The sequence below is a fragment of the Mytilus californianus genome, unplaced genomic scaffold, assembly GCF_021869535.1.
Source record: "Mytilus californianus isolate M0D057914Y unplaced genomic scaffold, xbMytCali1.0.p SCAF_3, whole genome shotgun sequence".
Lineage (NCBI taxonomy): Eukaryota > Metazoa > Mollusca > Bivalvia > Mytilida > Mytilidae > Mytilus > Mytilus californianus.
The window spans coordinates 8887867-8911137 of record NW_026262679.1 but is presented as its reverse complement, the minus strand read 5'-3'; the positions used below and the strand labels follow the sequence as shown (position 1 = coordinate 8911137).

Below are 23271 nucleotides of genomic sequence, written 5' to 3'. Positions count from 1 at the left end.
CTTAACGTTATGTATTTGTTTCATTACATGATGTGGTTTTGTTATTTCGTAATGATGATTTGCCAATTCTTCATATGGCTTTAACATTATATAATGATGGTTCAAAATTTGACGATTTTACACAACATGATGTGTTTGTTCCTGTATTTGATGTGGTCCTGTCATTTTTTGATGTGGTTATCACATTACTTGATGAGGTAAAGCCACGTGACCATTTTGGAAAAAATAGTTCTATTTTTAGCCCGATTTCCATATGTCGTTTGTTTAATGTGCTTCGGATAAGTGTCGCTATCTATTGAGTTCAAGTTCAAATTAAAGTTCAAGTTGTTGTTCAGAGTTATTTGGAAGAAAAAGGGAAACGGCAGACAAAAATCAGAAAATAAAGTACAAAAAAAATCAATATTTCGGACATAAGGGGGGTATCCCCAAACCACTTGGTCCTGCCGTTTTTTTCCCTTAGTTCTCAAATGGAGGCAGTATTACATTAAATTCGTGAAGAACTCACTCGCCTGAGATTGCTGCTGTCATTGTAAAAGTGTAATGTTGACTGTAAAACGTCCATTTATCGGTAAAAAAACAAAATTAAAAAAATTGTTTTTCTGTACATGCTTTATCTCGATAAAGAAGATTAACTCCTATACAAGTTTTATAACACTTCATGGAGGTTTGAAAATTTATCATGACAAAATAATTTAATTTGGTAATATTTAAAGCAAATAAAACTTATATAAAAATAAGAAGATGTGGTATGATTGCCAATGAGACAACTCTCCACCACATACCAAATTACGTAGCAGTTAACAACTATATGTCACTGTATGGTCTTCAACAATAAGCAAAACCCATACCGCATAGTTAGCTATAACAGGTCCAGAAATGACAAATGTAAAAAAAAATTAAAACGAGTAACCTAACGATCTAAATGATGAAGACGCCGACGACGGAATATAGGTTTGTTGTGTCTCACTTCCGCGACATTAATATCGCAGGCTGGACACACATCAAATGACTTGTACTTTATTGTCAACAAATGAGACACTTTAAATCAACTCACACTAAAGTTACAGGGAAATAGGGGTATCGGACTAAGCGACAAAGCATCAATTCTATAAAATAAGAATTCTCCGAAATTTTTTTAGCGAACATATACGAATGTCAATCTTTTAATAAATATTTTTTATAAATTCCATTCTCTGATATACCTCGCACTAGTAAAAAAAAGCTAAACTTTTTGGAATATCTGTTTCACAGGTGACGACGGATATGTTCCAGTTGTCGAAACCACAATCCCGTCCTCTTTTTCTCGAATGTGACCTACCGAATTAGACCAAATCACTAGGTTTGTACTTTCACGAATAAAACGACGGGTGTCACACGTTGAGCAGCATCTGGTAACTCTTCCGGAGCACCCGAGATCACCCCAGGATTTTGATGAATTTATATTGCCTAGTTATACCGATCTATAGAGTTAAGCCAATTGCATTTGATTTTTATAAGCACGTTTACGGGACGTATTATGGTATACCGTTGTCCGTCCGTCCGTCTGTCCGTCCGTCTGTCTGTCCGTCTGTGCGTCTTTCCGTCCGTCGTCAACATGTCGAACAACAACTCAAAAACGCTTTAACTTATTTACATGAAACTTTGGTGAAGTGTTTATATCTATTGACGTGAATTCCCTTTCGTTTTTTTATAAATTTTAGATTTTACGTTTCCGAGTTATTGGGTTTTATTCATAAAAAATGGGTGATTTTCCAGTTTTCGGACAATATCTTCAAAGTGCTTTGGTGACTGGTTTATATCTTTCAAGATAACTTCCCTTTAGTTTTTTATAAATTTCTGATATAACATTGAGAAATTATTGAACTTTATTCTTTGAAAAAGCGACGGGCGTATCATGCGCTCATGGCGCAGCTGTTTATTACAGTTTATTCTTGTGTTGTGCTGTTACACTATTCACTCATGGTAGGGTTAGGGTTTAGCGCTCACAGACATGTTTAACTCCGCCATGTGCACATTCTTTATGTCCCTGTCCCAAGTCAGGAGCCTGTAATTCAATTGTTGTCGTTGTTTCATGTGTGTCATATTTGTTTTTCGTAAGTTGTTTAGTTATTAGTTACGGGTGCCTATAATTGCTTACACCCACTGTATTTAAACTCTGGTGGATAGTTGTCTCAATGACAATCACACCACATCTAACTTTATTTCGATTTCTATGTGGTGTTTTGTATACTGTAACATTGTTTATCTTTTGTACGCATACCCCTTAACCCTTTTTTCGGAAGCCCTAGCAAAAGCCCTTGATCGACGATAGAAAATTTAAATATGAACTCATATTAGATAACTCCATTTTCAACTCGAAATCTTAATCTAAATGAGACTCAAATTCGAAGTCTAACTCGAACTCTTCCTCAAAAGGTAACTCAAACTCGAAGTTCAACTCGAAACTCAAAGCTAACTCGAATTTAATTCTAATTATGGCTTGAATTCTAACTCGAAATCGAAAATTACTCGAAGTTTAAATCGAAGACTAACTCGAAGTTTAATTCGAACAGTAACCCGAATTTTAATTTTACTCTAACTCGATGGATTGCCACACTCATCCGAGGCAAATAAAACATGGAAATCGGTTTTAAAAATAGAACTAGTTTTTCCCAAATAGTCACGTGGTTTTACTTCATCAAGTAATGTGATAACCACATCAAAAAATTACAGGACCACATCAAATACTGGAACGAACACATCATGTAGTGTATTATCGTCAAATTTTGAAACATCATTATGTAATTTTAAAGCCATATAAGGAATTGGCAAATCATCATTACGAAATAACAAAACCACATCATGTAATGAAACAACTACATTACGTTAAGCCACATACACATCAAGTAATGTTAAAACAACATTGCCTAATAACACAACCACATTAAATAATGATGAAACCACTTCGAGTTATGACAAAACAATATTAAGTAATGAAAAAACCATATAAAGTCAAGACGAAACCATATCATGTAATATCGGAATATCATTAAGTAATGACTATTCCATATTAAGTAATATCAAAACATCATTACGTAATGTCAAAACCAGATTATGTAAAGACAAAATATCATCAAGTAATAATAATAATATTTTCTCGCGGTTCGAAGTAAAGCGGGAAAATATTGTATTGACGTTATGGGTAATATGCGTATGGTCCAATCAGAGGGGTTGATTTAGATCCGGGTATGTAGGTATGTTTGATTTGTTTGTCACTTTCTAGCCGCCGTTCGTACGTGCATGACTTAAAATGGACGCCGACATCAGAGAAATAATCCAGGCCGAAGTACAAAGTGCCATACTAGAAACTCAAGATAAACTATTGAACAGCTTTACTTCTCTGCTCGACACACGATTAAATGGTTTCCAGCAAAACATCCAGGATAGCCAGAAGGCATTGTCCGAGTCACAGTTGGCCAAAATCGACGAGATCATGACAGAGACCTTTAAGTTCCGTAAAAGGGGCAATGAAGAACAGTATAAACACAACAAGAAGGTTTTTGTGAAGGTTCTCGAAGCTAACAGCCAGTTAGAATCAGAAAATTTGAACAACGAAAACATCCAAACCGCAAAAAGAAAGATTTACGAAGATATGGAAATGTGATAAAGTCAAGGCAAAAGCTCATAAAGTTAGCAGATTCTTCAGACGCAGGATGGCGTGTTGTCGACGAATATACTACAAATCCTTTGGCAGAAGATTCCGAAGATGAAAAAAGAATATACAAGGCACAAAGTAGAGCCGATTCCAAGATAAAGAAAGAGAAGGCTAAACGCAAGACCGATCCAAGGCCAACACCTTATAAGACTAAACAACTGGCTCCAGAGAATCCGATTCCAGTTAATACAAACAAGATGTTTCGCCCTGGAAGATGTTTCAATTGTAGTGAAACTGGTCATTGGAGGAGAGAGTGTCCTCATGCTACGGTGCAGCATACAAACAAGATAAGTACTAATATGTTTTTATGTAACGTTAGTAGTAGTCCGAGTACACCTTCGTATTCAAAACAAACGTTACGCAACACAACATTCCTTAGCAATACACATACTACGATTAATAGTAATCATGTTCACTCAGGTATATCACCTGTAGGTAGCTTATTAGAAAATGTCAATAACTGGACAAAGATAGGTGCTAACGAACACGTTATTAATGTTATACAAAACGGGTATGTGATTCCGTTTTTAACAATTCCAGAGAGTGTAGTATTAGAAAATAATAAGTCGGCGTGCAACAATAAGATTTTTGTTGCGGAAGAAATCGAAAAGTTGTTGAAAAAAGGGTGCATAAGCAGAGTAAAAGAACAACCTCATGTTATAAACCCTCTAACAGTAGCTAACAATGGGTCAAAACTAAGATTGGTATTAGACGCCAGACATATAAATCCACATTTATTTAAATTTCGTCACAAATACGAAGACGCGGTCACAGCTAGAAAAATGTTTAACAAAGGAGATTACATTTTTTCATACGATTTGAAAAGTGCATATCATCATATAAGAATTTCACATTTCGACACTACATACCTTGGTTTCAAATGGGGGGATGAATTTTACGTTTACAACGTGTTACCATTTGGCTTGGCAACAAGTGGTTATATTTTCAGTAAAGTAGTTCGGGAAGTCGTAAAACACTGGAGAAGTAAAGGGTTAAAAATAGTTATGTATTTAGACGATGGATTATGGGGGAGGTTCTTCTTATTCGGAGGCATTAACCGCTAGTGATGCGATTAGGAATGATTTAAATCATTTTGGTTTCGAAATAGCACATGAAAAGTGTAGTTGGTCTCCAGTACAAAAACTGGAGTGGTTAGGTTTTTGTTGGTGTTTGGAAGAGGGTGTACTGAAAGTCACTAATAAAAGATTGAACAAGTTAAAAAGCGCTTTGAGTGATCTGTTACAGCAATATGAAAAGGGAATGAAATATTTCAAAGTAAGGTCACTTGCTTGTGTTGTTGGACTGATCATCTCAACTCAGGCTGTTTCAGGGGATCTTGCACGTTTAAGATCTAGATTTATGTATGATTGCATACTTACAAGAGAATGCTGGAATTCCAGCGTGATGTTTAGTCTCGAAGCTGTAAATGAATGCAGGTTTTGGTTAGATAATATAGAAAAAATAAATGAGATAGGATCTCAGTTATGTCAGTTGACACACAATGAAGTTCAAGACTATCACGTCTTTTGTGACGCTTCAGAAACAGGTTTCGGGGGTCATTTGACCACAGGTTCAGAGGACGAACCGATAGAGATATACGGAAGTTGGTCTTCCACTGAAAAAGTAAAAAGCTCTACATGGAGAGAACTTGAATCAGTAAAAAGGGTTTTAAGAAATCTTAAGTGATCAAATTGCATGGTATGACAATTAGAGTTTACACAGACAATAAAAATGTACCACACATTATGAAAGTCGGTAGTAAGAAAAAAGAATTACACAGAAGCGTTATGTCTGTTCATGAAATTTGTCAAGAGAACAAGATCAAACTAAATTTAGTATGGATACCACGCGAGCATAACGATAAAGCAGACAGTCTAAGTAGAAAATCAGATTGTGATGATTGGGAAATCGACGATTGGATTTTTACGTATCTGAATAAGTTATGGGGTCCATATACTTTTGATCGCTTTGCACAGGATTACAATGCAAAATGCAACAAATTCAATTCGAAATTCTGGTGCACAGGTACATCAGGCATTAATGCTTTTTCTGTGTCATGGGATGGCGAGAATAATTGGTTAGTTCCACCACCTCGTTTGGTCCCACAGACCATTAACAAAATGATACAGGATAAAGGTAGTCATACTTTGATTGTTTCTGAGTGGACATCTGCCGCTTATTGGCCAATGTTAGTTGACCAAGTAGGTCATTTTAAATCTTTCATAAGAGACTACAGGTTTTTTCAAGGTGAGAGCCTCACTAAACGAGGAAGGGATCAAAACGGTATATTTGGCTCGCAGTTCTTAAAATTCAGATTAGTTGCTCTAAATATTAAATGAAAAACATAGATACTTATAATTTTCATTTTCTTAACAGGCATCAGTTTAGATCGTCATGTAAAAGTCGCAATAGAGGACAGTGGAGTAGAAACAGGAAGCCATTTGTATAGTCTATATCCGAAGATGTGCGAGTTATTATTGAACAGTAAAAGTGACAATACAGTCAAGTCGTATTTCTACGCTTTTAGAAGGTGGGAAAAATTCATTACAGAACATGGACAAGATGCTTTACCTGCACAACCGCTACACGTTGCTTTATATTTGACAAATTTATTGAACAATGGATCTACTAGTCATCCCGTTTCCAATGCTTTATACGGTATAAAATGGGCCCATGAAGTGAGTGGGTTACCAGATCCTACTATAAACTCTTTCGTTACTTCCATAGTTGAAGCTTCCAAACGAACCACAACTAAAACCTCCAACAAAAAAGATCCGGTTTCAGCAGAGATATTAATTGAACTATGTACGCACTTTAAATATTCAGATGATTTACTCATTATTAGGGATTTGACAATGATATTACTAAGTTTTCTGGTTTTCTGAGCTATGATGAAATTAGTTCGTTAAGATTTAAAGATGTCGTTATACATGACAATTATTTGATTTTGTATATTAACAAAAGTAAAACCGATCAGTATCGTCAAGGAAACGAAATTCTCATTTCGAAAGGTTTATCCATAGCTTGTCCATACGTTATGTTCATAAGATATTTTGAATTGGCCAATTTCGATTTTGACTCCAATAAATATTTATTTAGGCAGATTTGCAGATCGGGCAAAAATTGTAAACTTATAGATAAAGATAAAAAGCTAAGCTATACGGCGGCTAGGGAGGCTTTATTAGGTAGAGTTAGGTTAGTTTCACCAAATTGTAATATAGGCCTACATTCTTTCAGAGCCGGTGGTGCAACGGCTGCTGCAAATGCAAACGTGAACGAGAGGTGTTTGAAAAAACACGGCCGGTGGAAGTCAGACTCTAGCAAAGATCGTTACATTGTTGACTCCACAGAGAAACGTTTACAGGTCTCGAAGGAATTGGGTTTATGATATTTGTTTAGCTCTTATTTATTCTGGCCCCCGTTCTTTGTGTAATTTCTATCAAATACGGCGGGCTGTCGGCAAACTGATATTTGCGTTTGTGTTGTTTTCTTTATAGGCATATGTAGTATAGATAATACTAATATTTTCTCGCGGTTCGAAGTGAAGCGGGAAAATATTGTATTGACGTTATGGGTAATATGCGTATGGTCCAATCAGAGGGGTTGATTTAGATCCGGGTATGTAGGTATGTTTGATTTGTTTGTCACTTTCTAGCCGCCGTTCGTACGTGCATGACTTAAACTTAAGTCATATATATATATATATATATGTATATATGTATTCATTTCAAGAAGTTTTGTTTTTTCGTCATCTCTCTCGTTATAGAAGGTGAGGTCCGACTACCTTTTTCCTGAGATAGGCTTGTGCATTGTCGTCGGATACAATTTTCCACTTAACAAAATATGGTTTTTCCTGGACGGCCTCGACTATCCGTGAGGGAAATACTTTGGAAAGATTTAAGAGAGAATGTTCATTTATAATGTATAGAAGAATTGAATTACAACATGTTTGTTATTTGTTGTTTAATAGAAACAATATTGTATTTGTTATTATAAAATTACATCCGGCGTCCATCAAATACGGCGGGCTGTCGGCAAACTGATATTTGCGTTTGTGTTGTTTTCTTTATAGGCATATGTAGTATAGATAATACTACAACATAACGTAATATCAGAGTACCACATAAGACAGCTGTGGCGTTCCATATTTGTCAAACAAAACGACACTCTATTCGCTTACGATAAAAAGGTTTACGATGTGTAGGTTATATTTCATATCAGTTCTGACTATGTGAAGGCCTCCTGTGACAACATGGCCACAAGGATAAAATCTAAACCTTGAATTTCAAAACAATTAAAAAGGTAGTTTACAATACCAACTTTAGACGGGATTAAAAGAGGATGATGATATCAATGGGAGAACCAAATCTCATAAGTCTAGGAGAAACCGAAAGTAGAGAGAAGATATCATTAAAATTGACATTGATAGCATGACATAATTATGAAAACACATGTGTTATACATTTAAAACATACCCCGGTATAATATACCTGGTAGATTAAATTGTACAAAATCAAATCACATTCTCGATAAACATATGTTAAGCTTTTACAAAATTAAAATTGCGATCTTTGGTCTGTATTTGTAATGTAAATGCTTATGATAACAAAAAAGCTGACTTTATGAGGTTTTATTACGTAAAAGGGACTTAAAAAGATATAATACAATATGTACAGATGCAATTTAGCTGTGTACTTTGATAATATTTAATAGTATCAATATGTCTATATGATGAATATAAATTATGTATATTGACACAAAGATGTCAAAATATAAACTAAGTATATATTGAAAAGACTAACCTTCCAAAAATCACCAAGACTTGCTCCGATCTGTTTGTACCATATTTTGTTCAGACGTCTCTGTGCACAGGTATGTGCAATAAAATCCAGCATTGCGTTGTCAAATGCACATTCTAATGGGCTGACTTTGATGTCCCAGACTTTTTGTTCTGTTAACATCAAATCCATCGCCACTTCAGAGTCTTCAGCGTAAAGTTTTGTTTGTAAGTCTAAAGCTCGTTTTTCGAAAATTCTATATCATATAAAAACAATATTTGAAACTGTCTTTGGCAAAACATATTTAAAGTTGCAAATCATGCATAACATAATTTATGGGTTATTGGATTTTTTGTTTAAGTTTTTGTTCTTGTTTTTGTTTTGAGGAGGTGGGGCATTCACGATCGCCTGAAAAATGTATTTAATAATTCAAATGGACAAAATACAATAGGTAGGTCGTGGATCGAGGAAACATTGTGTGTATTTTCCTGGATATTGGATCTTGAGTTTTTGGATAATTCTGAAATATTACTATAGAAAATTTGTACTTTGTTATTTACTTTAACCCACGAATTTCAAATGGATCTTCAATAATCCCTGCTATATACATAGTATGCTATTTACCTTGAATGTTCTTTAATTACATCGTACAAGAACTGATCTTTTCCACTCTTTGCTCGTGCAGCCATTTTTTTTAATACACAGCTTGCCAATATTGCCGTTACTACAAATTTAGAAAAACCAATATGAGTTTAATACATGATTTTTTTAGTTTAAATCACAATTTTCTGAATTAATTTTAAACCGGATTTTTTTCTTCAATTTTGTACTATCTTACTAGATAACATGATCTGTGAAATGTCCAGTTTATTTGCTGTCTCGTTAACATATACTCATTAACTCCCTACACACATCTTTAATACGAAGGATATATGTAAGGCTATCCTTGGTAGAGGATTGCTACTTACGAGGAAACTTAAAGGTAAATTTAAAAGTCATATCTGTCACAGTTTAAGGACGCCATCATTAAAGATTGATAATCAAATATTTATGTTACAGATGCCCGCAATAAATTCCTTTTGTCGTGTCCACAACTTCGTTTTTAATTACTCGTATAGGATTCTCCATAAATTAGACTTTTCACAAGGATTTTAGATCACTCTCTAAAAACTAGGATTGCCACTAATGGAAAGTTCACATCCGGTTTTCTCAATTGTTCGTGTTGCTTTATCTTCAGTTTTGTATTGAAAGTTTTATCGACTCTCTTTTTTCTTTTGTCCATAAAGTTACTTTGTCTTTTTCAAAATGGTTTTTAAGAACCCCCCTTGTTATCTTATTTCTTTACCTTTTTATCCATCCAATGCAACTTTGTCACAGAGAGGAGATTTACAATTATAGTAAAACTTTAGTAATATTATGTAATGTAGATTGTTTATGTAACAAAGGCTATCTCTTTAAAAAATATCCCACTGGTAAAAATAGTTGATGGCTTTTCGCCGGAACAATATTTGTATAAAGATTTGAGTACTTATTCTTTCTTACTTAGAAAATGAAAACGTCCTTACGTAATTGATTTTCACATTTCACCCAGAATAGCGTCGCTAGTTCCTGTCTGTTAGCAAACAAGGACCAGATCAGAAGGTCTTGGTAAATATCTTTCCTTTCATTCTTTATGTCTTCGTTATTGTATGATTCTTGTATCCAAAAAAAATGAATCAAAATTAAAGATCTGAACATTTATATTTTTAATCTGAAGCAGATGAAATATATAATAAGAAAAATTATGATACTGAGTCTCTTTTCCTTACTTTAATCTCAAACGTGCATAATCATGAATATAAAAACAAGAAGATGTGGTATGATTGCCAATGAGATAACTAACTCTCCACCAGAGACCAAATGATATAGAAGTTAACAACTATAGGTCACCGTACGGCCTTCAACAATAAAGGTTATATCAGTAACACGTGTCGAGTTCACTGAAACCGGTATAATACGTTCACTATATACATTTAACTACCCCCTAAAACAATAATTCAAACCATACCGATAAATATTTGTAATACACGTGTATCTACTCTTTATAAAATAACGGTAAGGTGTTTTTGCAGTACTTAATTCTATTTTTAGATTAAAAAAATCTGTTTCAGAAGTTTTTTTCATAAGCTTGACTTTTATTTAAACATCTGTTTTAGAATTTTAATTGTATTTTTTATTTTTTTGTTGATTTAAATAAAACATATAAATTATACGATAATCTGAGCAATTCTATATATGATTATTCACTTCAAAGTCTTATATTGCTTTTACAGGACAAACTGAATTAAAATTGAATACATACTTTTAGGGTAATGTAAAAACTGTTGACATAGTTGCCTGCCTGCCTGTCTACAAGTCCGACATTTTGCCTCTTCTTCTTTTTCTTTGTTTTCTAGCAGTTGTTCCGTAACAGAACTAGATGAGCCCTATAACAGATTAATTAAATTTCAAAAAAATATAAAAAAATTGTTATGTCTAAGATACTTAAAACATGAAAATAATAATAGCAACAAATTCAGAGAGAAAGGGCACATATATTACATGTCCCATGGTCTTGGAATCCACGAGCAAAGTTTATTTTCACATATTTTGTAGACTTTTTTAGTTGAATCCAAAAATGCGATTTTGACCCTATTTTCAAACTTTTTCAGCCTATTAGAGCTACGTCAAATTTTAAGCTTTGTAGAACTACATGTATGTCATTGTATGGTTATTATGAAAGATCAATACAGTTCTGACAAAATGTAAACGTTCCCCCGGGTTGTAAAACAATTACTATACCATGCATTTATCAAGTAACACTTTTACACCATATAAACACAAATAAAGCATTTAAAAAGTTAAAAGTTTTTTTCTTTGCATTGTTGTAACATCAGAATAATAGGAAACTGATCGTTCATGTTTTGTTAGATGATGGTGTATTTTCAGTGACAAACAATACACATTGTTTATAACCATACAGGAACAAGACTTTGGGGGTAAAGTCTGTGTGGTTTCATTTCTGAATGAAAAGATATTTCTCGTATCACACTGCACTGAGTGTGATTTTTTTAAAAATATATCAAGCGATCTCCAATTCACACGTGTTATGAAACCTATAAATGCGGAGGGATATTTACTTTTGGTTGAAGTCCGCCCGATGACCTGTAGTTGTTTATATCCTTGTCAAACATGTAAATTATTGACCTTTTCTCAATTTTGGATAAGTAACAAACCATGCTTTATGTTTTTTAAAATACACTCTTGATAATACTTTCTTTGTTATATATGGAAAGTGAAAGTACGTTTCGCATTGCTTTTTGACGTCTGAAAAGAGTGCTTTCTGATACATCTGCTTTCTTATGTTGTCGAAATTAATTTTGTGAAGTCTCCTCAAAGCGATTGTTCTGCACACTGTTTGAGGGACCAACCATCTTTATTGACCTTACAGAACCATAACAGACTTTATAACCCAAATGTTTGAATACTCGTACTTTCGTTTTTATACCTTCTTATGTATTAGTAAATTTACTCCTTCATTATAATTAGACTCTATTATGAAATTGACAAAGAAAACAAGTATGCATCGATAGAATACAACCCTTCAGCTTAGAATGTAATCTTAATCATATTATATATGTTCAAATGTCATTTATGTTCTATCTAAATGTATTTACTAGTAGGTTGAAAATAATTCGTTAGTATACATTACTTACCATAAGTATTGACCAGATGTGTTGACAGTCACCTTCGCCATCTCTACTACTACACTCACATTTGATAGTCTGTTGAAATGTGTTGAAGAATGAAAATAATTGGCAACAGGAACGGAAGTAACTGGGTATTTATTTTTGAATTTCGTATCGTAGATTTTTTTTTTTAATTCATAGGTATTATATTTCATGAATTCATAGCATTTTTCAAACATTGTATGATTTATAGACAAATTAAAATAATTCAACTTTTCGCCAAATATGTAACGTCTGCCTTACTGAGGTTTCCACAATGTAACGAAAATTTTATGCAATCTTTGAATTTAGTTTTGCATTATTCCATGCGTTAAAAATCTTTTCATAATTGGTTTTACATGTAAAAACATTATAGAGATTAGATGATAATATCATTTTGAGTAAAACTCTGTGGAAGCCTTGATAAAGAATGTCCTTTTCTAAGTTGATAGTTAAGATTTTATCTGTTCTGTAAACTACACTTCCATCTAATCTTATCCAGCCGAATTTTTCTGTTTAAAAAATTGTCTTTAAATAAATCTGGGAGTAACTGTATCTCTTGTAGTTTATGCAATTGCCTTTTAAAAAATCAAGCTTATAAATGCACAAATGCACTAATTAGACATAAAAAGAACATATCGTCTGGTAATTGGTATCCCGATGGGGACATCATTACTTTTGTAAATTAAAGACGAGATTCTGGTTCGTCTGTGCATGGAAATAATTTGATTTTCCAACTCATTTGAAAAGTTTCCATCCAAAGAACGTGCTATTTTTAAAGTAGGCATAACTACCTGGCGATAAATATCTGGAAACTGTTTTCTGTCGAATTCTACTTTCTCCTCTTGTAGTAGAACCTTAACATAGTCAACTCTGTCAGCTATTATAGCTTGTTTCAGAAGAATTTCAAAGTTCTGTTAAAGACACAAAGCAATTTTATAAATACACATTTATACACATCAGCAGGATGAGCATACATTTATTTTTATTAAAGTTTATACATTAAAGAGACCATGTTTTCCAAAGTCCTAATTTTGTCAACTAGCATACAAAAATGTAAGGTAGAATATACTAGTACTGGAGATACAAGTAAGTTTAAGTGCAATCTTAAATCAAACCAAGGAGGATAACACACGAAAGAAAAAACGAAAGCAACGTGATAAGTATACCGATGCAAACGACCAATCCTAAAACCTAAATCTCGGGGCAATATAAACTCCCAGCAAATCAGAATATGTAATCAGGTACTCGAGAAGGATAATGTTCAAAACGAACCCTGCTCCACATGAGTTGCATTGCTTAATGGTCAGTGCTAAATCAAAATCAAAAATAGTTTGCAACGGTAAACATTTTGCTTATTTAACCATCTAGAAAAGTTCGTTTGCAATGAGTTGTGAACCTCTTATCTAATAAAGATAGACCAATTTGTGGGGGTGACCTTAACACTTTTATAGCAATGGTCTCAGTTAAGGCTACATATAACATTCCTGAGCGGTGTATTTTACAATGTTTGTGATCATTCAAGGGGCAACATATCTTGAAAAGCAAACCAACTGTGATGTATATACACCAAACACAGGTTATATGAGTATTTTTCTACCCAATAAGGAAAATTCATTCATCATATAGAACTGAAATGATCACGTTTGGGTTACAATTATGGCATAGACTTAATCATAGTTGCAGCAATTACAAATTGTTGAAGAATTTACCTTTTTGGGTTTCCCATGTCAAAACATGGACATATGATAGATATTATGTTTTAACAAAACTTGCCTGTGTTTTTACATCTTTGTTACTGGCAGACATCTCTTGAATAAACTGGTAAGCAATGTAGAAGTATAATGGAAGAGAGGCTGGAGTAAGGGATTTTTGATAACGTTTCATGAATTCTTTCACTTCTCCAGTAACATTCATGTTGTTCCTCGTAACCGTATACGTAGATACCGGATGTACACCATTTAATTTATTCCAGTTACTCTTTTTACCTGCGTAATCATTCGGAGTTGCAACTGTAGGAACTGTCATATGTTCAGATTCTGTGTATGCTATTTCTTGATCTACAAAAGGAATACGATAACTGTTTTATGTTATTTCCACTGGAAAACTAATGTTAGTAAAGGAATGATATTGAGACTTCTGCGGTGTAAAATAATCTAAATAACTAAGCCATACTCTCCAATGTAAACCTTAGTCTCCTATGGTAACAATATCGCAACTTCTTAAAGTACCTCACGAGGAACGTTAAACCATGTCTCAAGAAAAGTTGTTTAACGTTATATTTTTTCTCATAATGCCAAAGGAAAAACGATGTCCCGCCATCAGAAGTAACATTGATTAGCCGATTGGTACTATGATAATACCTTGTTATAAGTTCTACCCATTAATTGTTTTCTTTCAAATTGGTAGCCGTTCAACCAAAAGAAACCATGTTTATTATTAAATGAGAACACAAGAAACAAAACCCTATGTGCAACCTATGTTAAAACCTCCTCGTTTTAGGAGAAAGAGATTTTCGAGTTAACAAGGGAGAGACATTTAAAAAGAGTCGGAAGATACCAAAGGAACAATCAAAGCTCATATGTCGGAGAAAGGCCGACAAAACCATTGTGAGTAAGGACCAACAACAGTCTTTAATACACTACATAGAATACTAGACACTGAACAACACGAACCCAACCAAAAACCTAAGGTGATTCCATTGACATGTTCTCTGGAAGCTTAAGGCTAATCAGATCCTGCTTCACTTTTAGCACCCGACATGATTTTTCATAGTAAGAACAGACTCGATGAAGAAATCATTTTGTTATGTCACAATCGACTTCAGTTAGTAATGGCAAACAGTGATTGACACAAACATCATCTTAGATGACAGACAATTGAAATACAGTATCAATAAGATTTAAAGATAAAATTTAAATACTAGAGTATTCTTACCTAGAAGTTCGAATTTTTCATCTGCAGCGGTCTTAATTGTATATGGAGTGTTCCTTGACTTAGGTTTAGCAGATTTTACAGGTCTCTCATCTTCTTTCTTTCTACCTTGTGCCCATGCTCTTATTATTGAATTGACAACGGCATCTGAAAATTCTGTTTCGTCGTGTTTGTTAAGATCCAGTATGTTAACCTAGAAGTCAACATGGGTTTAAAAGTTCAATAACATTAATCATGTGTTATCTATCACTCCAATGGTTTAATTGAAAATTTCAAAAAGTTTCTAACACAATCGGAAAATCAAATGATCTAAGCAAATTTACAGCGATTTATAGCCTTAGTATATATTAAATAGTAAGGGCGGACGCAGTAATTTCAAACAGTGTGCAAAGAGCTGTCATTGCATCATCTATTAGGCGGCGGTCTCATTTCTATTCACCCTACATATCCTTGATGCATTCGTATTATTGCTCTCTCTCTCTCTCTCTCTCTCTCTCTCTCTCTCTCTCTCTCTGTGTGTAACTAATGTAAACAAAATGGGATGCAAGGGAAAAGAACTGTCATCTGATTAAAAAAATCGTCTCGGTGCATTAAATGATGCAGGTTACAGAAAAATGTATATTGTCAAGTTGACAGTCATCAAACAGAGAACTGTTTTACAGCATACCGTTGTTTGAAGAGATATGAACATCAGGGTGATATTGAAAACATTCGGAGATAAGGCAGACCAAAATTCGTTTATGACCGGGACATGGGACACTTTCCCGTAAAAAACATCGCCGTAAAATTTTATTTTAAAATTACTAATATTTTCAATGAGAAAAAAACCATTTAACTATTGAACGTAAATTGCATTCTGAAGGGTTCTATAAATGCTCAGTAAAGAAAAAAATCGTATCCGTGAGGTCAACAAGATAAATTAATGTTGTGCAAATTTACACAAAACTGTTAATGGGCACTGGAGTAAACTGATATTCAGCGATGAGTGAAAGGAAGTGATTTGGAAGGATTCTCGTGTCAGTGTCTGGAGAAAAGTAATTGACAGATTGTGTTTGTCCTTGATTATAGGATGTACAATTCATTTCGGGTTTTTTTTTGTATTTTTTTTACTCATAACTCATCAGTTTACTTTTAAAACTGTTAATTTTGAAACAGCTGACTAATCTGCAAAGAAATTGAATACAATTTGAAAATGCAACCTTGTTTACCATTATGAAATAGTATAGTTCAATCAATCATTAAGTTTGCAAAATACGAGAAACGAAAAACGACTAATAATAAAAAAAAAAAAAACACGTTCTAAATTTCATGACGCGCTTTCCTGGATTAACCTTCATTAGGAAGCCGAATATTTGAAATCCAAGGATGTATAAGAACCGAAACAGTTGAAGAGCTATATAACCAAAAAGGACCTTTAAAAAAGCCAAAATCCATCTAAGGTCAACTTTGCCTGAGGAAGTTGAAACCTTAGTTTCTATATAATCTCAAAATTTATAAACGGACAATTTTAGAAAGGTTTGTTATAAATCATGTCAGTATCGAAGTACTGACTACTGAGCTGATGATACCCTCGGGGACTGATAGTCCAACAGCAGAGGTATCGACCCAATGCTGGAAAAAAATAAAACAACACGTTATAAATTTCATGCGTCCGAAGTGCATTTCTGGATTAACCTTCATCAGGAATGCTCAAAGCCGAATATTTGAACGTCACGGATGTATATCAAACGAAACAGTTGAAGAGCTATATAACACAAAAGGTCCTAGAAGAAACAAAATAGCAAAATCCATCTAGGGTCAAATTTGGCTAAGGGAGTTGAAACCTTAGTTTCTATATAATTTCAAAATTTATAAAAGACAAACAGTCTACAAATTACAACATAGAAAACTAAGGACGACGAACCCCACCAAAAATCGTGGGTGATCTCAGGTGCTCCAAAAGGGTAAACAGATCCTGCTTCATATTTGGCACCCGTCGTGTTGCTCATGTAAGTACAATCCCGGTGATAAATCTAGTTCAGCAGGTCACATTCAAGGAAAAGAGGACGGTTGTTATCTTATAGTTCGTTCCTGTGTGTGTTGCATTGTCGTTTTTTTTTTGTTCACTTCAGTGTTTCTGTTGTTTCGTTGTTTTCCTCTTATAGTTGATGTGTTTCCCTCGGTTTTAGTTTGTAACCCGGATTTGTTTTTGTTTCAATCGATTTATGACTTTCGAACAGCGGTATACTACTGTTGCCTTTATTTACGACAATTAGAACATATCCGTCGCCATCTGTGAAACAGATATTCCATAACGGTCAACCAACTCGTGATGTCGTCCGTAAAATTTTCGAAAAGATGATTTCAACTTCAACACTTTGAACTCTTGGTTTAATAGCTTCGATGTACACTGTATGCAACAACCCTCTATCAAGGAAAACGTGATAGGAAATGCAAGCACTGGAATATCGTATCAACTGGGAGATATATACTCCATATTCAGGCTGTGTTGGAATGTAGCTACATAGAAATAAAAAGATCACGATTGGGAAGCTGAAATGATCTCTTTTGTCGTAAATTTGTTTTCTCAACCGACCCTCATTGTCAATTCCTACATGCAAGTCAGGATATGAGACAGAGTAAACTTTGGTGGATAGTTTGTCATTGGCAATCATACCACATCTCTTTATTATCATATTAACTGTATCCGTTGTATTCGGTCGGATAGATGCTTTCAACGTAGTAACAAAAATTTAAATTATTTCGTTAGAGGACGTCATATATATATACATGTAGCTGAACGTGAAGTTAAAGAATAAATAAAGATCCAAACCCTTGATTGATTTTGATTTTGTTTTGTATGAGCCTGTAGTTGTGTATGATACGGCGATATGTTAAAAGTGCACAGCAATACGTTTGAAACGTCTATCATGCAAACTCTGGTATCCTTGAAGGGAGATTTCATTCCAGTTTTTAATAACTTCAATTTTTTAAATTACTTACAAAGTGCTTATGTTTTTCAATTTCTTTCATACAATTCGCAAGCTTATCGAAATCTTGTTCGTGGAAGTATATCCCAAACAATAAGGGTGCCTTGGCTTCAATTGACTCTACACTGAATAATAAATGACAAATATATTTTTACTTTGACAGCTTATACGACTGAAACACACTTCTATCTGAAAATTAAAAAGACATTTGATATATTTACAGTAGGTCTGCATTTTATTTAATCTATGTGATCATGTACCACTTGGTTTTGTCAGAGACTTTCATATTGTGTGAAATTCGTTTACCATTTAAAAGCACGCAGTTCCAGAATCGATACTCGGTAAACTATATGAAAAATTATAAATGCTTGTTTTTATTTTAATAAATATTCTATCAATATGTAAAATAGTTCATATTTACTGAAATATAGGACTGAATGCATATTTTGTTAGTTTTATGCAATAAATAAAAACCCGAGTGATTGAGTACAATTTTAAGCAGAAATCGCTTCCCAGTGGTATGACCAGAATTTACTATTGTATACCAAGTCGTCATTGTTCATTTAAGATTGATAGCTGCAGTGAAATTTAGAACAAATGTCTTAAAAGTAACATTTTCAAAAACCATATTTTGATTTGAAATATGATATACTTCATGCTCTTGTCCAACGTTTCTTGAAAATAGTATTTGAATAAATATGAAGACTTTGCGTTCTATGTTTGTTCTATACAATGGAGTAATTTTATTTAGTTATATTTTTTGACATTCTTACTCTTCCATGCATTCAGCAATGAGATCTGCTGCTTTTCCAGAACCCTTCAAGATCAAGACGGGAATATCTCGTTTAAGTACTTCAACCACGTGATCTAAGGTATCTAAGTCACCTTCCGCCACAATAACCAAAACGGGTACTTTCATAGCTGAAAATACAGTTTGTTATGAATTATGCAATTAAAGTTGTTTTTAAAACATCTTTACAAAATAAACGTTTTTAAAGAATTTAATTGTAGGTGTATAAATAAAAACGGTATATTCGATCCTTTTTTTAGAACGACTGTCTACCTTAATATGAATTGTACTGTTTTTTGCAATTCTGAGATTACTGAATACGACAACAATTTGTTTATAATTAGGGCCTTTTATCGCTTAGTATACGGTATTTTGTTAATCATTGAAGGCCGTACAATGACCTGTAGTTGTTCACATCTTTGTCCTTTATTCAATAGATCTAATATGCCTGTTCATCCTCTGTTCAAATTAATACAAGATAATAATACTGACACCATGTCAGCAGAGTGTCCCTTAAACACGACGGGTGCCACATGTGGAGCAGGATCTGCTTACCCTTCCGGAGCACCTGAGATCACCCCCAGTTTTTGGTGAGGTTCGTGTTGCTTAGTCTTTAGTTTTCTATGTTGTGTCTTCTGTACTATTATTTGTCTGTTTGTCTTTTTATTTTTGGCCATGGCGTTGTCAGTTTGTTTTCGATCTATGAGTTTGACTGTCCCTCTGGTATCTTTCGTCCCTCTTTTAGAATGTACACAACATTTGAATAAAAAAAAAACACAATACAATGAAAACGAAGTTAACTTACTTAATTCCTCCCCAAGCTCAACGAATGGAACATACTGCTTTGCAATGCTTTTTAGGGTGTCTGCATGGTATTGTATGTATTCCTTTTGTTTCACATCTCCAATTGCATAATACTTCTCTGCCACGGATTTACCATTTATTTTTTTATTCTTAAAATAAGTTAAGTGATTTTCTTAAGGAAACATTATAGTGCATGCACTTTTAAAGGCATCAAAGCGGAAACTTAAAAAAAAAAGCATGCGTTAGTGACATAATTTGACACATAAATAATTGATCATTTTACATGTCAAATTCAGTAGTGAAAATACATAAATTTTCTGCGTTAAAACATCAAGAAAAAACTATACGTCACATTATTGAACATCTAAAATATGCGATCAGTATAAATTTGTAAATATCATTAGACGAGTTTATAGAACGCATTTGATCTATCTGAATTAGGCACCAGTCTTTGACTAATGGGTGCTTGCCTTGAGCCATTACAATTGATTTTTTTCTGTAATTACAGACACGCCTATAGACATTCCTAAGCGCGTGCTTTCTAAATCGCGAAAAATAAGTCATTCCTTGCGATGGCTATTGAAGAAATAGCGATGAAACATACTAAAAGATTAAAAAGGCATTTACATTTCTTACTTAAGCTATCAATTGCCATGTTTTGGCTTGCCTGTTTAGGTTCTTTTTTCATATTCCCAAAAGTTTTATACTTTTTGATTTCGAGCATGATTAATACCATACTAACGCTTGGTCGGTACCGCTGCTTGTGAACTGTCAGTCCCTAAGGACACATGTACTATCATGTATTCAATGGTTCAGTATTGGCATGATTTGAATAATTCTCTTACTGCAAATCTTCAAGTTATAAATTAAATAATTGTACTTAATTTAAGATTGCAACTCCATCAAGAAACGAAAATTTAATGATGACCGTCGATGATTTTTGCTTTTCTATTCAGGTAAATTTGGTTTTGATGCTGCCGATCGAACTCTTTATGTTTTTATCTTTATACAAAGCCTTTCAGTCTGGTGTTTATTTGATCCAGGTTATAAATTACAGAATTAAAAGTGGTTTGAAACACTCCAGTATCATTATTAGATAAATGCTGACATAACTTCCAATACAATCATTAATCTTGTTTTATTTGCAACAAAAGCAGTTAATTCTGTTTTTGCATAACCAGACTACATGTTTATAAGTTGTCAATATAAAATTGAACACAAGTTTTTGTGTATTCTAGCCGAATAGGTGAATTTTTGTGGCTAAATATGTTTTTATATTAGTATGCCCTTAAAAAAACATCGGTTCTAATTATCCGGTTGAAGCACAAAGGACTGATGAGACATAAACATTACGAACACGCATATAATGAATCAATAATACTATAGCTTTGGTATCTTTTTATTTTTCATTACATTTTTAAAATAAAGTTACTTACAGCTATGGCGTTTTCACCTGGCCTTAAACCAATCAGATTAATGAAATTATCCTCACTTTCGGTGGATTGAGAGTTGTGTTTTTGATTGTTTACAACACTAAAATCATCCACTGCCTCCCAAACCAAAGTGCTAACTTTTTCTGCGGATCCCTTGTATATGATTATACAATCTGAAAAGAGCAAATTTGTCAGGAGAAGCATGTTTACACAAATTTAAGACTCACACTGTTCACTTACTAAAAGAGATAAAGTTATATGTGAAACATATTTAGCAAAACCCCTTATCAAAGTGTACTGACTTGAGACATTCACGTGCATGCTACCAGGGCTTCATAATCAATGACATAATCAGGGCTTCACAAAGCAGTGACTCTAGAATCAGGCAATAGACTCTTTGTCTTTTGATGACGACTAGTCATAAGTTTGTGAAATACAAAATTGTTATATCTTTAATATTATCTATACCTATTATTCAAAAGCTGTCATATATATATACATGTATCCTTCGTCTCATATAACCCACGTTTAACAGAAATGTAAAAAGAAAACGAGTGCATATTATATAGTGAAATAATATAAATACGGTGATAAGAGAGGAGTAATTTAAGCAACACACAGCTAAGATAGGAGGATAAACGAAGGTATTAACGCATTTGATATATGTATAATTTAATTTTGGATGTAACACGTATTCTGATTGGCTGAAAGTTTTTTGTCTATCAGCTCATAGACATAATTTTGTCATGTGACTGTGACCTAATCAACGTTATTTATGATTTACTCCTTAAAAATGGAATTTAGAATTAAATTATGAGGAATGACTGTACTATTTTTATTTTCTATGAAGAAATAACATCAAAAACGTGGTGCACATTGAACATGTTGAATAACCAGCATAGCGGGTTATTTAAAAGCCATTCCTTAAATATAACATTTCTTTTTAAATTGTTCATTTAGAATTAGTAGTATTCACAATTGCCTCCACTTTTCTTCGATTGTGACGTCACCAATTAATGAATACCATGAGCAACACGACGGATTTAATATGTATACCATCTTTAGACGGATATTTTTTTTCGTTTTGGCAAAAGCCTTGAATTCAACTATGCAGTGATACTCATCAAGAACTTGTCTTTTAGTACATACTATACGTAGTCGGTTGGCGGGATCCCTTTATATATTTTATATCATCGTTCTAATGTGATTTTTTTTTCTCTTAATTTACAAAATATAACAGAATTTGTTTTTAAATCAACAATATTGAAGTATTCTCCATATTCTAATTTCGTTTTAAAGATCTTGTAGTTTGCTGCCTTTCTGGAGATTTCAAAATCGGCATACCATTACTGGATGAACTTGTCTAGAAGCCTCTATCTGATGACGGCGTTCAGCTAAATTTTATTATTTGTCAATTCATACCGAATGTCTCTATTATAACAGTACTTCTTGACCGGGTCTTATTAAAAATAGATGTTTATCAATTTTAAGTTTCTGAAGAAAAAAAAAGTTGACTAACCTATATTGATTAAAGGTAAATTAGAAAATTCGTCCAATTAGAATCGAGCTTTTTTTTTAGCTTTGGTTCAAAATTAGGAAATTGAAATAGCACGAAAAAAGTTTTCAAGTTTAATTTTGTATTGATTTTATTCCCCTTTCCGGTCACTGTTTGTGTACTACATGTACTTGAATGAATACAAAATGCAGCTGCATCAGAGGGTGCCTGGCAATGTAGCCCATATTCAACATTATCGTGCTTTCCTTTGTCTATATCACCCTTCTCAGTCTTTCTGTAATTCTCGTATGACGGCCTTTAGACGTAAGCAGAACTTATCAGCGACGTCACAATGTGGAAGAAGATGTTAACAAGCCTACTTTCGTAATGGTCTAGATGGGGGATATCAGATTTAGCACGATTAACAGATTTTTGAGTTTTCTGCGTGTATATATCATAAAACAGCACCAAATTGTGGCTTCCGGCTGATATTTTACGATATCAATGCATAGAAATCTCGATAATCTTATACTAACAATGAAGATAACAGAAATACAAAAAACCAAAGCATTGTTGGCTGATGATTATTGAAAAGTAAGTTAAGGCTTATCAAATACATGATAATAAA

At 33.5% G+C, this 23271-nt stretch overlaps 1 protein-coding gene across 3 annotated transcripts in view; it reads right to left on the bottom strand.

Annotated features, from left to right (window-relative positions):
• The window catches only part of LOC127733922 (transient receptor potential cation channel subfamily M member 2-like), a 125114-nt gene that overhangs the window by 75364 nt on the left and 26479 nt on the right, over nucleotides 1-23271 (bottom strand). For all 3 annotated transcript variants that reach the window (XM_052243393.1, XM_052243395.1, XM_052243394.1), the window contains exons 3-14: nucleotides 21152-21321; nucleotides 19717-19864; nucleotides 18895-19042; nucleotides 18135-18246; nucleotides 15156-15345; nucleotides 13995-14278; nucleotides 13013-13132; nucleotides 12207-12275; nucleotides 10814-10937; nucleotides 10038-10166; nucleotides 9097-9196; nucleotides 8497-8728 (exon numbers count right to left, since the gene is read on the bottom strand). In XM_052243393.1, coding sequence (XP_052099353.1) covers nucleotides 8497-8728; nucleotides 9097-9196; nucleotides 10038-10166; nucleotides 10814-10937; nucleotides 12207-12275; nucleotides 13013-13132; nucleotides 13995-14278; nucleotides 15156-15345; nucleotides 18135-18246; nucleotides 18895-19042; nucleotides 19717-19864; nucleotides 21152-21321 — 1826 coding nt within the window. The remainder of the gene's footprint in view (nucleotides 1-8496; nucleotides 8729-9096; nucleotides 9197-10037; nucleotides 10167-10813; nucleotides 10938-12206; nucleotides 12276-13012; nucleotides 13133-13994; nucleotides 14279-15155; nucleotides 15346-18134; nucleotides 18247-18894; nucleotides 19043-19716; nucleotides 19865-21151; nucleotides 21322-23271) is intronic.